The sequence below is a fragment of the Henckelia pumila genome, chromosome 1 (assembly GCF_033568475.1).
Source record: "Henckelia pumila isolate YLH828 chromosome 1, ASM3356847v2, whole genome shotgun sequence".
Taxonomy (NCBI): domain Eukaryota; kingdom Viridiplantae; phylum Streptophyta; class Magnoliopsida; order Lamiales; family Gesneriaceae; genus Henckelia; species Henckelia pumila.
The window spans coordinates 39,757,524-39,775,203 of record NC_133120.1 but is presented as its reverse complement, the minus strand read 5'-3'; the positions used below and the strand labels follow the sequence as shown (position 1 = coordinate 39,775,203).

Sequence of the window (17,680 nt, the reverse complement as noted above, 5' to 3'; positions counted from 1 at the left end):
AGGAATGACCCATTTTTGAATTCATACAATCCAGGGTGGAGACAACATCCGAATTTTTCATGGGGTGGACAGAATATGTGAGACCCCGATTCTAATCATCTAATCAAGAATTAATCCTATCAATAGACATCCAAAGATCCAAGAGATAAAGCAAATTTTTTTTTTTTTTTTTTTTTACACAGGGTGACGCGCGGGCGCGCATACAGCCCTGCCCGGGCCTCCGAGAAAGGGAGCAAAATGCGGGCGCTCCTCACCAGGCGCGGGCGCGCATGGCCTGCTGTTTTAGCTCAAAATAAGGCTTCAAAAGTGCAATCCAACACCCGAAAGGCTCCGACATGATCCAACTAAAACTTTTCCAACAACGAAGTATTCAATTACAAGAAAGAGTAGAACATGCATCAATTCTAAGTTCCAAAATCCAAAATACCAATCGAGTTCGAATACAATCTAAGTTCGATTTCAAATTCGACTTCTACAATAACAAGGCCTCACTCTATCAACTCATCCACCTAGCCATGCGATCTCTGACTCGGTCCTGCCCCACCTGTTGCCAAGCACACATAAAAAGACAAGACAACAGCCGGATAATCCGGTGAGAATAATATTCCCAGTAAAAGAGACAAACATGCAATATCATAAAAACATCTCAAACGAAATGCATCATCTTCTAGATATTCATAAACAACCATGAAATTCCACAAGAATGTCTAAACTCAATTCATATGCATAAATGCAATGCATGTCTTTAAATCTGGGATTATCAAGTCAGATAATCAAAACATTTCTTCTTTTGATTTTGGGATCCCGAGGACGAGATCACGTAAACGACTCACCGACTCTCCCGATCGAGGTGGTGCTACGTATCTCCATCCTCTAGACTTTGGTGCGACTATAAGGAGTATGCTAGCACTAGGTGAAACGGCTACACCCAGGCCACTCACAATATAATCCCCAAAACGTCTATCATCAAAAGGGCCGTCCTGCCCGCTACTCAAATCAAGATTCATGTTCAAGATGAATGAAATTTCAAAACATAATCAAATAATTCAAATAATCAAATAACATGCAGGCATGTGATTCTTCGGAACACTCGAATCGAGTCGGATTCGAGTCACACATTCCATTCCAATCTAAGTCATCTTATACCTCTTTTCAACAACGTCGATGCTCCAAACCTGGAAAAAACATCGATACAAGAATTCCAAATCAAAATTCCATTCCAAATCAAGTTCAACGATAAAGATAATTCAATTCAACTTTCGAGGATGGATCAACTCGATACCAAACCTCGATCAACTCTTCAACGATTCGAAAGTTGCCAATTCGGAACTCCACGATCTTCAACTAATCTGCGGAGATAAAATCAATCCAATATCAATCCATTCAAAATGAGCAACACCCAAAAACTCAAACGAATCTCTAATTTCCAAAATCTCAAACCGGCGGCATAACGGCTATAAATTCAACTAACCGAAAATGCAAACAGCATAATATCACTCTAAGCAACTCATATCAATCAACATTCAACCAAAACAATCCAATTCCAACAAATCACAAAACTCACTTTTTCGAAAATCCCTTCAAAAATTCATAACAAATCCGAACGTCGCTCTAATTCAAAACTGACAAATAATAAACGATCAGAACTCCACCAGAAACAACATACTAGAATCTAAATCGATTCTAACCATCTCCGAAACAAAACATATCCGATCGGAGAAATACTTACGGTATAACGAAGCTCTCTCAGCCATGATCGCTAATCTGCCTTCAGAAATAATTTCTAACGGACGGATCGAGCTCGGGAGGAAATCCAAAAGCTTGAAACTCATGTTGAGTTCTTCAATGGGGGAGAGAAACGTTTGGGAGGGATGAAGGAGAATGGGAGACTTAGTCAAAGTCTAGATATTATAACAATTCCATTTTTTTGCGTTTTAGTCCCTAAAAAATCCGAAATTTGCAAAAAGGACCCTGATCAAAATCAAGTCGGCTCTTGAACTCTGAAATCTCCGATTATCTCAAATAAAGTCGATTAAGATAAAATCGGGGCGTTACAATTCTCCCCCACTAAGAAAAGATTTCGTCCTCGAAATCGACACGGTTCCAACACGAACTCTGTTTTCCAAACTACTCCTTCAAGTCTGTCAATCAAAAGTCGACTCCTTCTCTACAGAAAATCCTCCTAAGCTCAGTCACAATCGAATCATCTCCGGTTTCAACTCAAGGCATAACATCCAAAGTTCGACTCGTCTAATCTGGCTGTCCGTCGTTCTGAGGATATCGAACTGAAAAAAGTTGAAATCAGGCAACAAAATCTCATCGAAGTCCTTGCCGAAAGAATGAGCGCATCAAGGATCTCTGTCTAAACTAACCGACTTCGGCCAAACATGACATCTGACGACCTCTGACAAGATCTCAATCCTCTAATCTTGAATGAAAGTCATTCTGTACGGAAAACGGTAGCAGATTCCAACAATCGGTCAATCAAATCAGATAGTAGATAAAATAAGAACAGCTCAAAACATCGGTTGCTGCATACAATTCCTAAGATAAAATTCGCAGTAAGAAATCTCATACAATCTAATTATCTTATCTGCTTTCAAATAAGTTCCGTCTGCTAAAATAATTACTCCAACTCTTAAAATTAGAACAGATCACGAGAATTTCCGCATAAGACAAATAGAAGAACAGGTCTTCAAATCAATAAGATCGCTACGAGCTCAAAGTCCAGATTCAGACATTGAGTCTCGAGCGTCTTCAACTGTCTCGATGTCTAGACTATAGCGCAATTCCACTTAATAAGAATACATCTCCAAAATCTCGATAAGAAAAGATCGCTGATCGGCATAAATTCCATCATCAAATCATACAATCGAAGAAGACCATTCGATCCAAAAGAATTCAGACATCGAAGAAAAAAATACAACTGCTCGGCACAAACATCTGCTATACAATTCTCAAAAGCTCCAAAGATCAGTACAATTCTCATTCCAAAAAGATAAGAAATCATCGATAAAAATTCCTAGTCTCAACTAATTCTTCTAAAAGATCCGGTTAACAGAAGTTAACAACACTACTGGTGTATTCATCAATTCGAACGATTCAACAATTTAAAAGAGGGCACGTTAAACATATACAGATTCTTCAATAAGAAGGCAAGAGATTCGCCAGTATCTAACAGTCCAATAAGAATAGGAAACTCAATATCGAACGTTACCTGATCTGTCATTATCGGGTGCAGCCTGAGTCTGCGGATCCTCAGACAGAGCAAAAACTCGTGCCTGCTGTCTGGGAGGCTGGCTTGCATACTGATTACCTTCCTGAACATTCTGTTGCTGAGGTTGGAAAGAGTGGACAGTAGGTGCTTTCTGCTGAGGCTGAGCTGTCTGTCTCGGGAAAATTCCACTCTGAGGTTGCTGAGGAACACGCTGAGGACACGTTCTCGCAAAATGCCCCGCCTGGTTACAAATATGACAGCTTCCAAAAATACCTCTACACCGATCACTGGAGTGACGACCTCCGCAGTTGGCACAAGACATGCCTGACTGTCCCGAACTCTGTCCCGATCCATACTGCCTCGAACCACTCGAGCTCGAAGAACTGGTTCCGTGCTTCTTAAACTGCTTCCCCTTCGGGAGATAGTAATCCTTCCTGTTACCTCCACTGCTACCACCCTCAGAACTCGGTGGTTGGTTCTGAAACTGAAAGGATTGATTTTGGTAATGGAACGGTTGGTTTTGGTATTGAGAAGATTGTGCCTGAAACTGTCCTTGCTGCTGCTGAGGCACAAACTGATTTCCTCTCTGTCTCCACAAACCTGCTTCTGCTCCCTTTGCGTGATTCATGGCATCCGCAAAGTTGTTAGGCCTGTTGGTATTTACCAACGTGAAGACGTCGGGGTTCAAACCATTGATGAACTGATCTGCCTTAGCTTCTTCATCTCCGGCAATTAGCGGTGCAAAACGTAACAGACTATCGAACTTAGCCACGTACTCTTCAATGTTCAGATTCCCTTGCCTCAGGTTGGAAAAATCTGCTCCCTTATCTTTGCGATACGAGATAGGGAAAAACCGCTTTATAAAATTTCCGATTTGAAAAGAGTCCAAGTAACTTCCGTACCTCTATTCTCCATGGCTTTCTTCGTCATGATCCACCAACTCTTAGCAACCCCACGAAGCTGATGAATGACTAACCTGATTCGACGGTCATCTGTGTAATCGATGGAATCGAACAACTGATCGATATCATCCAACCAACTCTCACAGTCAACTGGATTTTCTGAACCCATCAACAATGGCGGATTGAACGACTGAAACCTTTTCAGCAAGGTTTCCATAGGCGTCGCTGAAGCATCCATCTCTACCGTTTCAGTACTAGCTTGCTCAGTTGTAGGAATAACTGGCGGTGGATTCCTATTAATAACTCTCGAGGAACCCATCTGATAATCAAAGGTTAGGACACAAGATATCTCAATCGCTGCAATTCGGTGCCCTTGCAACCTCTCAGAATTCCGGATACAGGTGAAATACAGTTCATATCTCAAATAATTCATGCTTCATTTATTTCAAAAATAAAATCATGTAAATCAAGTAATTCTCAACAACAAAGCATGCTCGCAAGGTATTTAAATAAATCAATTTAAATAACTCAATCACATGCGAGAATCAATTCATGCGGACTCGATCTACCCCACTCACTTCTAAATTCAGTCCAAAGAATCTTATCGCTCTGATACCACTTAATGTGAGACCTCGATTCTAATCATCTAATCAAGAATTAATCTATCAATAGACATCCAAAGATCCAAGATATAAAGCTAAATTTTTTTTTTTTTTTTTTACACAGGGTGACGCGCGGGCGCGCCACCCGAGGTGCGGGCGCGCATACAGCCCTGCCCGGGCCTCCGAGAAAGGAGCAGAACGCGCGGGGCGCGCATGGCCTGCTGTTTTAGCTCAAAATAAGGCTTCAAAAGTGCAATCCAACACCCAGAAAGGCTCCGACATGATCCAACTAAAAATTTTCCAACAACGAAGTATTCAATTACAAGAAAGAGTAGAACATGCATCAATTCTAAGTTCCAAAATCCAAAATACCAATCGAGTTCGAATACAATCTAAGTTCGATTTCAAATTCGACTTCTACAATAACAAGGCCTCACTCTATCAACTCATCCACCTAGCCATGCGATCTCTGACTCGGTCCTGCCCCACCTGTTGCCAAGCACACATACAAAGACAAGACAACAGCCGGATAATCCGGTGAGAATAATATTCCCAGTAAAAGAGACAAACATGCAATATCATAAAAACATCTCAAACGAAATGCATCATCTTCTAGATATTCAAAAAACAACCATGCAATTCCACAAGAATGTCTAAAACTCAATTCATATGCATAAATGCAATGCATGTCTTTAAAATCTGAGATTATCAAGTCAGATAATCAAAACATTTCTGCTTTTGCTTTTGGGATCCCGAGGACGAGATCACGTAAACAACTCCACCGACTCTCCCGATCGAGGTGGTGCTACGTATCTCCATCCTCTAGACTTTGGTGCGACTATAAGGAGTATGCTAGCACTAGGTGAAACAGCTACACCCAGGCCACTCACGATATAATTCCCAAAACGTCTATCATCAAAAGGGCCGTCCTGCCCGCTACTCAAATCAAGGATTCATGTTCAAGATGAATGAAATGCAAACATAACTCAAATAATCAATTAACATGCAGGCATGTGATTTTTCCGGAACACTCGAATCAAGTCAGGATTCGAGTCACACGTTCCATTCCAATCCAAGTCATCTTATACCTCTTTTCAACAACGTCGATGCTCCAAACCTCGAAACAACATCGATACAAGAATTCCAAATCAAAATTCCATTCCAAATCAAGTGCAACGATAATGATAATTCAATTCAACTTTCGAGGATGGATCAACTTGATACCAAACCTCGATCACCTCGTCAACGATTCGAAAGTTGCCAATTCGGAACTCCACGATTCTTCAACTAATCTGCGGAGATAAAATCAATCCAATATCAATCCATTCAAAACGAGCAACACCCAAAAACTCAAACGAATCTCCAATTTCCAAAATCTCAAACGGGCGGCATAACGGCTATAAATTCAACTAACACGAAAATGCAAACAGCATAAATATCACTCTAAGCAACTCATATCAATCAACATTCAACCAAAACAATCCAATTCCAACAAATCACAAAACTCACTTTTTCGAAAATCCCTTCAAAAATTCATAACAAATCCGAACGTCGCTCTAATTCAAAACTGACAGATAATAAACGATCAGAACTCCGCCAGGAACAACATACTAGAATCTAAATCGATTCTAACCACCTCCGAAAAACAAAACATATCCGATCGGAGAAATACTTACGGTATAACGAAGCTCTCTCAGCCGTGATCGCTAATCTGCCTTCCAGAAATAATTTCTAACGGACGGATCGAGCTCGGGAGGAAATCCAAAAAGCTTGAAAACTCACGTTGAGTTCTCTCAATGGGGGAGAGAAACGTTTGGGAGGGATGAAGGGAGAATGGGAGACTTAGTCAAAGTCTAGATATTATAACAATTCCATTTTTTTGCGTTTTAGTCCCTGAAAAATCCAAAATTTGCAAAAAGGACCCTGATCAAAATCAAGTCGGCTCTTGAACTTTGAAATCTCCGATTATCTCAAATAAAGTCGATTAAGATAAAATCGGGGTGTTACTATGGACGGCCTCTTTGCTATGAAGATAGTTCCTTGATCATTTTGTCCTCGCCTGTCCTTTAGTGGTGCTATATGGTATTACCTATCACCGAATTTATTGGATGCTTTTTGGACCATTTTAGTCTTGGTTCAGGATGATTCTCAGGTTTCACTTTCTTCTTGGGTTTGATCAGACACATTGTCCTGGCCAAATTATGTGCCTTCAGTTTGTAAGTGATGTTCTTGAGCCTCAAGCTGATGTGCTTCACCTGTCTCAACTGTGTGAGTTTGGTGAGTGTCAACTAGTTGATCAAAGTCATGACCCTCAACTGTTGGTTCCACAAGTTCAGGTTCAGGAGTTTGAAGGGACCTGATGAGTGGTGAGAAGTCATCTTCACTGTCATCTTCGATGTCATTTTCCAGTTGAATTTTCTGAAATAGATATGATATTTGATGAGAATAAGTTGAGATTACAGTAGATAGGATCCTCATCAAATATGACATGAACTGATTCTTCAACCATTTAGAGTTCTTTTTTAAAAAACTCTATAAGCTTTTCTAACTAAGGAATAGCCAAGAAATATACCCTCATCTAACTTTGGCATCAAATGCATTCAGATGACTTTTACCATTGTTATTGGATGTAGCATTTACATCCAAAAATTTTGAAAGAGGATATATTGGGTTGTACTGCCATTCCAGATCTCATAAGGAGTTTTCAAAAATTTCTTACATATCAATCGATCTGTTCTGAGTGTGGCAAGTAGTGTTCACAGCTTCTGCCCAAAACCTTTGAGAGACTTTGGAATCAGCTAACATGGTTCTCGCAAACTTTTTTAAGAGTACGATTTCTCCTTTCTGCAAACACCATTTTGTTGTGGCGTTCCTAGCTGCTGAAAATTCATGCTTGATTCCATAATGATCTAAAAATGCAGCAAAGTTTGATTGACAAATTCAGTTCCCCTGTCACTTCTGATTCTGTCAATCTTACTATATTTTTTGTTAAAAAGCCTTTTAAAAATCTTGATCAGTTGAGAAGCAGTTTGGTCTTTTGATTTTAAGAAAATGATCCCGGTGAAACGTGAGTAATCATCAATGATGACAAGAGTATACTTCATTCCCCCTAAACTTGTTACTGGTATTGGACCAAACAAATCTATGTGCAACATTTCCAAGCATCGGAAAGATGAGCTATAACCCTTGTTTTTAAAAGATGGCCTAACTTGCATCCCAAATTGACAAGCTGAGAATACTTTGTCTTTGGAAAAATCAATTTTAGGCAGGCCTGTTACTAGCTCAAGCTTACTCAGGCTGACAATAGATTTTAAATTTAGGTGATTCAGTCTCTTGTGCCAAATCCAGTTTTGCTTAGAATTGGAAGCTACGAGGCAAACTGATTTGCTAGACTGGTTGGTCCAACATACTTTGTATGTGTTTCCACATATGTTTCCTGTCAAAATAATTTCACCAGAAGCATCTTTAACAATGCAAGTTAGTTTTTGAAATTCAACAGAGTATCCATAGTCACACATTTGACTAATGCTAATTAAGTTGTATTTCAAATTCTCAACGAGTAGAACATTTTGAACAATTATGATATCGTGGATAATCTTATCCTTACCCACGGTCTAACCCTTCGAGTTGTCTCCAAATGTGATGGTTGGACCATTGTATTTAGTGAGTTCAAACAATAGTTTATCATTTCCAGTCATGTGTCTCGAACATCCACTGTCTAAATACCATGATTCATCTAATTGCTCTTTTGCGCCTGTCACCTGCATTCACAAAGTTGAATAACTTTTGGTACCCACATCTATTTGGGTCCACGAGAGATTAATCCTTTAGGAACCCAAACCTAATACTTTGACCAGTTTACCAGTTTCAGTGTTCTTATAGGTTCGTATTAAATTAGGTGCTCTAATTGTGGAGTGTGATGTGCTTGTGAGACCATATGTTGGTTTACCTTTCCAATATGCTTAAATTGTCGATATTGATTCTGAACTGGACGTTGATTGTGATATTGACCTTGATTTCATCGCATAGGAATAGGTTGATATACGTAAGTCCTTTCAGGACTTTTAGCAGTTTCAACTTTGGTTTCCTGAGTATTAAAGCCAATACAAAATCTCTTTCTGTTCATCTGCTGTATTGATTGCCAAGTCATAAGAATGGGTTTATCATCTTCATTTACCCTAACTGCTCGTACAAATTTTATAAACTTGCCTTTGCACATATTCAGTTTGGGTAGAGTACTTGATTTACCAATGTCAACTGCTTTACCATACCCTAGACCAGTTTTGTCATTCAGGGGTCTTTGTAAATCATGCATTTCTATCAGCTTGCTCGAAGATTTATTCCATGAACTTACCAGATCATCCACTTTTTGTTTTTCTATTGTAAAATTCATGATGTTGATCTTGAGTAGCTCATTCTCAGTCTTAAGCTTAGCAATCTCTGTTTCAAGACAGTTTATCTCAACTAATTATTCCCAGTGGGATATAGTTGAGGTATCTTGCAGGTCCTCTTGCTTTGATTTGACTTCATAAAATGCGAGGGACAGTTTGTGATACTCATTTGTCATATCGTGAAGTGCTGTGATTAGTACCTCTCGAGTGAATTCCTCAAAACTGAAATCAAATACCTGTTCACTGGTGGATGCTTGCTCATGATCATTTGCCATTAGACATTTGAATTCTTCATCATCGTCACTGGAGCTAGAGGAGTAGTTGGATTCTTCTGATTCACTATCCGTTTCTGCCCATTTGGCTTTGCTATCCTTTGTAACCAGTGCTTCATGATTCTGTCTCGAAGTGTGTTTGGCATCCCTTGAGCTTTTTCTTCGTTCCAAGTCCTTCAGTTTAGGACAGTCATCTATGAAATGTCCTGTTTTCCCACAGTTGAAGCAACATCTTGGTTCTTATACTGTATCTTTCTTTTGAAAGTTTCTTCTGTAAGATCCCTCCTGATTTCTCCGAATGAATTTTCCAAATTTCTTTACAAATAAGGACATAGCATCACTGCTCAGTTGTTCTGACGTCTTCTCTAGTTGAGCAGGTGATTCTATCTTGACTGCAGTCAAGGCCTTGGTCAGTTGAGAGGTAAACTGATCTTCATCTCGAGTTTGCAAACTCAAATTCATAGGCCTTTAGGTCTGCAAACAAGTCATGTAGTTCCAATTTGTTCAAGTCTTTTTGATTCCTTCATAGCCATTGTCTTTACATCCCACTCTTTGGGAAGACCTCGAATAACTTTGAGAATAACTTCCCTATTGGGATATATCTTTCCTAGTGCATGAATTTCAATGACTGTGCTACTAACTCTCTCATCAAATTCTGTCATTGATTCTCCAGGTTTCATCCTGATGTTGTCAAACTTCTGAATAGCAACAGACAGTTTGTTTTCTTTAGTTTTCTCATTTTCTTCACAAAGTTGAATCAGTTTGTCCCAAATTTCTTTTCCTGTTTTGCACATCTTGATCTTACTAAAAGTGCTCTTGTCAAGAGTTTTGAACAGGATGTCTTTAGCCACATTATCAAGATTTTTTTTCTTCTTATCTTCGACTGTCCACTCAACTATTGGCTTATCAATGTATTGTGGACCACCACCAGAAATGGCTATAGCAGTATTAACCTTGGTGATTGTAAGAGGTCCATCAGTGATGACAAACCACATGTCATCATCTAAAGCTGATAGAAGCGCTTGCATGAGAATCTTCAAATCATCAAAATCTTCTTTGGAGAACATAGAAATCTTGCTGAATGAAGTCATTTTGATACAGTGTTCAAGAGTAAGATAAAAACCTTTCTCTTACGCCAATTGATAGGATCGGTTGAAAGTTTAGAGGAGGTGAATAGACTTTCAAACAAGATAGTATAAAAAATTTGAACTCGATCGGTTTAGTGACTGAGTTCTAATCTTATCTTAATGTCTGATGTAATTTGACAAACAAGAATATGTATGAAAATATGTCAAATTACAGATTTGAACACTGAGTGGTTATTAGTTTAGGTTAGGTGATGACAGTGGGTAAACTAAAATAATGCAAGCAAATGTTTATGGATGTTCGGAGATTTCAAATACTCCTACGTCACCCCTTCTTTCACATCGGAAGGATATCACTAGAAGACTTTGAATTTTACAAGCAATTTGCAAAACCCTGATTCAGTTTAGGACTTAAACACTGCCTAAACAAGAACTCCTAGTATTACAACTCAGTTTCAGTCCTAGACTGATGATAGAACAGAGATGAATACAACTCGAAATCTTTAGCACAAAATTGATCCTTCTATGATCAGAATAACACTTTGGCGTTTGTGCTTCGAGTTCTTTGATCAATTCTTGAACGTGTAAGACTTTGAATATTCTCGTAAAATAGCAAAATATGCAGAGCGTGAGAGGGTTCCTTTGTTCGATCAAGATCTCTATTTATACCATTGGATTGTTAACGGTCATAAATTCAAATTGAATCTTCAGATAGGGTTTTGAATTATTCCCATTGAATTTGTCACTATCAACAACAAATTCTGGAGCCGAGATTTCCCTTTGCATCACAGAACAACCTTATGCAGAGTGTGTCAGAGTACGGAAAAACTTATCCAAAAGTGGCAAGGTAGTAGACTTTTGAGGGTAAACTAATGAAGGCAGTTTAGCATCTTCGGCCAGTTGAGCGCGGTGATTGAGCGTGAAGTAGTTTAGCTCCATATATCAATTTAGCGAGTGTAAACTGATGAGGTCAGTTTAGTGTCTTCGGCCAGTTGAGCGCGAAGATTTATCGTGAAGTAGTTTAGCTCCATATATCAGTTTAGCGCTTCTTAGTTGCTTGATTAGTTTTGGCCTACTTTTAATCTTTGTACTTGTAAACACAAAAACTGAATTTTCCAAGAATTTTCCCATTTTTGGTGTTTATCAAAACTTTGAGATAGCAAGCAATAAACTGATATATAAATTGATGACAAAGAGATATTCAGTTTCAAAGTTCTTCTAAATCGTCCCTCTTTTTGATAAGCTATCAATAAAGAACGCTAGGTGAAGATACATGTGTAGATAACATAAGAAGTTTTTAATAACACAAAATGAGTTATCTTCGATCAGATGATGATATGTGCATTGAATAGCTACGAATCTTCCAATCATCAAAATCTTTTTTGGAGAACATAGGAAGTTATTTTGATACAATGTTCAAGAGTAATATAAGAATCTTTCTCTGACGCCAATTGATAGGATCGGTTGAAAGTGTAGAGGAGAGGTGAATAGACTTTCAAGCAGTTTAGTATAAAATATTTGAACTCGATCGGTTTAGTGACTGAGTTCTAATCTTATCTTTATGTCTGATGTAATTTGACAAACAATAGTATGTACGGAAATATGTCAAATTACAGATTTGAAACGCTGAGTGGTTATCAGTTAGGTTTGGTGATGATAGTGGGTAAACTAAAATAATGCAAGCAAATGTTTATGGATGTTCGGAGATTTCAAATACTCCTACGTCACCCCCTTCTTCCACCTCAGAAGGATATCACAATACAAGCAATTTGCAAAACCCCGATCCAGTTTATGAATTAAACACTGCCTAAACAAGAAATCCTAGTATAACAACTCAGTTTCAGTCCTAGACTGATGATAGAACATAGATGAATACAACTTGAAATCTTTAGCACAAAATTGATCCTTCTATGATCAGAATAACACTTCGGCGTTTGTGCTTCGAGTTCTTTGATCAATTCTTGAACATGTAAGACTTTGAATATTCTCATAAAATAGCAAAATTTGCAGAGCGTGAGAGGGTTCTTTTGTTCGATCAAAATCTTTATTTATACTCTTGGATTGTTTACGGCCATAAATTCAAATTGAATCTTCAGATAGGGTTTTGAATTATTCCCGTTGGATTTATCACTATCAACAACAAATTCTGGAGCCGACATTGCCCTTTGCATCACGGCACAAACCTTCTGCAGAGTGTGTCAGAGTACGGAAGAACTTATCCAAAAATTGGCGATGTAGTAGATTGGTGAGGGTAAACTGATGAAGTCAGTTTAGCGTCTTAGGCCAGTTGATCGTGAAATAGTTTAGCTTCATATATCAGTTTAACGAGTGTAATCCGATGAGGTCAGTTTAGTGTCTTCGGCCAGTTGAGCGCGGAGATTGCTCGTGAAGTAGTTTAGCTTCATATATCAGTTTAACGCTTCTTAGTTGCTTGATTAGTTTTTGGTCTTCTTTTAATCTTTGTACTTGTAAACACCAAAACTAAATTTCCCAACAAAAATTATAGTGTTGCACCAAATTTGGTGTAACACTCTAGCAACCTTATCTTAGGCATTTTAATTTTTTTTTATTCTAATTGTTTGTTACCATATATCTTAAGCTTATTTATTAATAATTTGATTGTATTATTATGTAAATTTTTAACAATTTATTTTAAAAACATGTTATTTATTAAATAAATAACTAAATTTATGTTTTTTAATTATATTATACAGTTTGGTATAGGTACATGTATTGTAGTACCTAAAACCCAATTTACTAATTCGCATATATTAAATTTAATAAATATTATGATTATTATGTAAATTTTTAACAATTTATTTTAAAATTTTAGTTATTTATTAAATAAATAACTAAATTTATGTTTTGAATTATATTATCAATTGAATAAAATAACAAAATTTTAATTTGATAAATATGAATGTTATATTTAATTGTTTTTATCTTAATATTATTTTTATGTGTAATGTATTTTAATAGCAATTTATTATCTAATTTATGTGATTAATTATAATGTAATAAATTAACACTGAATACAAAGATACAACTTTGAAAAAAAAAATTAGAAACACTAATTTTTCTATTTTTTTAAACATCATTTTAATATTTTTTGTTTAGTAATTTATCTTCATATTATTTTATGTGTGATTGTAATTTTTTGAATAGTGAATTAATGACATTCAATTAAATAATAAATTTAAGTATTTAAAAATTCAATTCATTAAAATTTTTAATAAATATCTATATAGAAAATTATTTTAGATAATTGATATTTTAATTATTGTATTTATAAATATTTTGTGAATAAATTAGTTGTTGTGAATAAAATAATAACGAATATTTAAAAATATTTTTTTTAGTGTATAGTTTAGAGTTAATGAGTTGAAAATAAATTTTGTATTTATTGTAAAAATTACACTATCTTAAATTTAATATTATATGCACTAAGATAACATAATGGATGGAAGATGACCTCAACAACTAAATGCATATATGTTGTTTAGATTCTTTTCAGTGTGTCAAGTGCTATAAGTAGGTTTTAAAATATCATTATGACATCTATCACGTCGAATGAAGAAATATAATTACGAGATGGATATATTAAGTGGAATAAATTAACCATATTAATATTTATATATATATATAAAAAGATCTACATATATACATCAAAATTCATCAAAACTTATTTGCATTATATGAGTAAGTCGTTTTTCAATCGATTCATATTTAAAATGAAAAATAATATTTTTAACGTAAATGATAATATTTTTATGAGTCACGTCAGATTATATATTCGTCACTTAGCTCGTGAGTAAAAAAATATTTTCCTTTGATAACATTTAAGTGAGTTTCTTTTTAATTGGTTCATTTTAAAATAAAAAATAATATTTTTAATATAAATAATTATATTTTTATGAGTCACGATTATATATTTGTCACTTAGCTCGGAGTAAAAAAATATTTTACTTTGATAACATTTAAGTGTATCATCCACCGATCGACCTACTCATTATATTTATGGGGATACAATAACACTTCCATCTAGAAGGATTGGTGTGCATCTAGAAGGACAGGTGATATTTTACGGTGCACACATGACACATCATAGGAGTAGGTCTCACATAAATTATATAAAACTCATATATTGAATTAATTTTGTGAGACGTGTTTTTTATTTGGTTCATCTACTTAAAAAATATTATTTTTATATTAAAAATATTATTTTTTATCATAAATACGAACACAGATGATCATCTTTACGAATAAAGATCCATGAGATCGACTCACAAAAGATCAAATCCATAAATTAATCATGTAGAGCCAAATTATCAAGAGCTATATTGACTGCATCAAGTGTTGCAACATATCATGTCCCGCAGGAAACCTTCTTAGCTATTGTTAGCTCAATGAAACAAGACCTCAAATATAAAAGTTATAAAATTACTTTCGATTTCACCGCATTTCACACGAAAACACATATTTTATATAAACACATGTTTTATATTGAAACATAAAATTTAGTTTTAGCCCACTTGTTCTATAAATAAATGGCCACTCATTGATTACAATTGCTCCACACAATTATTTGAGAGAGAACAAATAAAAATACACACCAAGAAAAATGGCACCGACAGCTCCTCTTGCTACCGATTTGTGCGTGAAGGACCTCGCCCAGTCTTCCGACCTCAAATCCATTCCTTCCCAGTTCACCTTCATCAATGACTCCAAAGGCTCCGAATCTGATTCCCTCCCCGTCGTCGATTTCTCCATGCTCGTCTCCGAAGATGCCGATCAACGCTCCAAAGCCCTCTTGGATCTTCACAAAGCCTGCGGAGAGTGGGGGTTCTTCGTGGTAAGTATGTTTTTAGAACAGCATTCACCGAGGATGATATTTTAGGAAGCACTTTTCAGTTTTTTCTTATTTTTTGTTTTTTACTGTGTGAGTACTGAGAACTCTGTCTCTGTCTCTGTCTCTGCACTGCACTGCAGCTGATAAATCATGGGATCCCAGAAGCGCTGATGAAGGCCATAGTGGACGCAAGTTTGGACTTTTTCGACTTGCCGGAGGAGGAGAAGCGGCGGTACGAGGCGAAGAGTGCGTCGGATCCCATAAAAGCCGGCACGGGCACTACCAAGAGTACCACGGACCAAAAGGTTGTCTTGTGGAGGGATTTCATGAAATCCTATGTTCATCCTGATTTTCACTGTCCGGAGAATCCACCACATCTACGGTAATATATATATAGCTTTATGATCTGTTATTTTTAATTTGTATATTCACAAAATGTTCGCAACCACGAAAAATGTGACTCTAATGTTAGATCAGCTTTTGGTGTGTTTTTCAAACCAAGATTCTGTGTTACTTTCTGCTTATTTAATTTTAAGTTGGTGACTTTGGATGCAGTGCTTAATTTTAGATCGAATTTGAAAAAATTATTTTAAACTTTGAATAAATGTAGAAAAGTAAGTGTCTAGCAGCAAGACAATGAATGTGAGAAATCTGGTTTCAAAAAAAATTTAAAGTGTTTTTGATTTTTTTTTGTACCGAAAACAAGTTTTTTTTTTTTAAAGAAAAACATTTTTTTTTAATTTTTCTGACTAAACGCACTCTTAATTAATATTAATGGGTAATTGCATATGTTACCCACGTGAAAATCTTGCTAAAAACTCTTTACCGAAAAAATAATGATTTATTTGCTCTCTGTGTTTGTTAATCTTGAGCACGTACCTCTCGATATTTTCAAAATTTGAGCTCTGAATCTCTTGTCCGTACATATTTTCAGGGGTATTTGTGTACAAAATTTGAAAACACAATATTTTTATAGTCATAAAGGGTTTTTAACAATATCATGATTTCACGTGGATAGTATATGCAATTATCCCAATATTAATTAATATCTAAAAGCTGGTCGGATTTTGATGTGATTCTAGCGTATAGTTAATAATAGAATACCTGTTCAGTCTTTCACTTTTCTTTTAGAAAAATACCTGTCTTTGCTCAATCACTGTTTATGGTGTAGTGGATCTCGTAACCTTTGGTTGGATATGTACATGTATAAAGTGTTGATTTTAATTTGATCCAGGGGAATTATATCCGAATATGCGGAAAAAAGTCGATCGGTTCTGAGAAAACTCCTGCAGGGAGTTTGTGAGAACCTGGAATTGGAAGAAGGATCCATAGATGAAGCAATGAACCTGGATTCTTGCTTTCAGTTGTATGCCGCAAACTTCTACCCGCCGTGCCCGCAACCGGATCTAACAATCGGTATCCCTCCACACACGGATCATGGTCTTTTGACATTCCTGATTCACAATGGAGTTGCTGGCCTTCAAATAGAGCACAATGGAGTGTGGTTTAACACCAATTCTCCCAAAAATTCGATCTTGGTCAACACCGCTGATCATCTCGAAGTAATTAAACTATCATTCAAATTTATACTGTAACGCCCGTAGAAGATATAATCAGAAATCTCATTATTATTTCAAACTTTTTGACCAGATATTTAGCAACGGAAGATACAAGAGTGTGAAGCATCGGGCCGTGGTGAACACTGAGGCGACCAGGATTTCAGTGGTCATAGCGAATGGTCCGGCACCGGATGTGATCGTGAGCCCCTCCGCGGAATTGGTGAAACGCGACGGTCGCGCCGCTTATGGTCCGATGAAATACATAGAATATGTGGAGACAATGTTGAGCAGGCGATATGATGGCGCAGGAAATTTGGAATACTTGAAGATCCAAGCTGATGGCCATGAATAGAGGGAGCATTTATCTTCTCTAGTTAATTATGTAATAATAATGTGCAATTTTCAAATAATTGCACGATTTTACGATCTTTATTATTATCTGATTTATTTATGTAGTGCATGTTTTTATTTGCGACATATATGTGGGTTCTTTTATATCTTTCTCAATGAATGCTAGATAATTCGTATACTGTCCGATGGTTTCGTAAATTTATAATTTTAGAAAAAGATTATAAACAAAAATCTGGAGGGTATGAGAGAAGTCTACAGATTTAACTCGAAATTGTTTTTATTATAACTATTGAAGTTTCATTATTATTTTTTAAAAAAATAATAAGAAATTAACTTAATGGGTTTAAATTTTATGTGTCGATGTTGAAAATTTTTGAATTTTTTTAGAGCAGAATAACACCACCACCACGAAAAAGGTCCGCCATTGAGGACAAAATGGTCAAAATTCAATA

General features: G+C 36.4%; 2 protein-coding genes across 2 annotated transcripts; one reads left to right on the top strand and one right to left on the bottom strand.

Moving 5' to 3' along the window:
- Window positions 1-9,869: 9,869 nt before the first annotated feature.
- Window positions 9,870-10,475, bottom strand: LOC140861438 (uncharacterized). The gene has a single exon (XM_073264459.1). The coding sequence runs from the start codon at window positions 10,473-10,475 to the stop codon at window positions 9,870-9,872; it is 606 nt and encodes a 201-aa protein (XP_073120560.1).
- Window positions 10,476-15,030: 4,555 nt separating this feature from the next.
- LOC140875005 (2-oxoglutarate-dependent dioxygenase 19-like) lies at window positions 15,031-17,384 on the top strand. The gene is made up of 4 exons (XM_073278515.1): window positions 15,031-15,321; window positions 15,459-15,700; window positions 16,553-16,880; window positions 16,969-17,384. Exons 1-4 carry the CDS (start codon window positions 15,091-15,093, stop codon window positions 17,227-17,229), a joined length of 1,062 nt encoding a protein of 353 aa, XP_073134616.1. The 5' UTR covers window positions 15,031-15,090; the 3' UTR covers window positions 17,230-17,384.
- Window positions 17,385-17,680: the final 296 nt, after the last annotated feature.

Coding starts and splice junctions, on each gene's coding strand:
- LOC140861438 (XM_073264459.1), bottom strand. CDS start 10,475: ATGACTTCATTCAGCAAGATTTCTATGTTCTCCAAAGAAGATTTTGAT.
- LOC140875005 (XM_073278515.1), top strand. CDS start 15,091: ATGGCACCGACAGCTCCTCTTGCTACCGATTTGTGCGTGAAGGACCTC. Junction 15,322..15,458: donor GAGAGTGGGGGTTCTTCGTG/GTAAGTATGTTT, acceptor ACTGCACTGCAG/CTGATAAATCATGGGATCCC. Junction 15,701..16,552: donor GAGAATCCACCACATCTACG/GTAATATATATA, acceptor AATTTGATCCAG/GGGAATTATATCCGAATATG.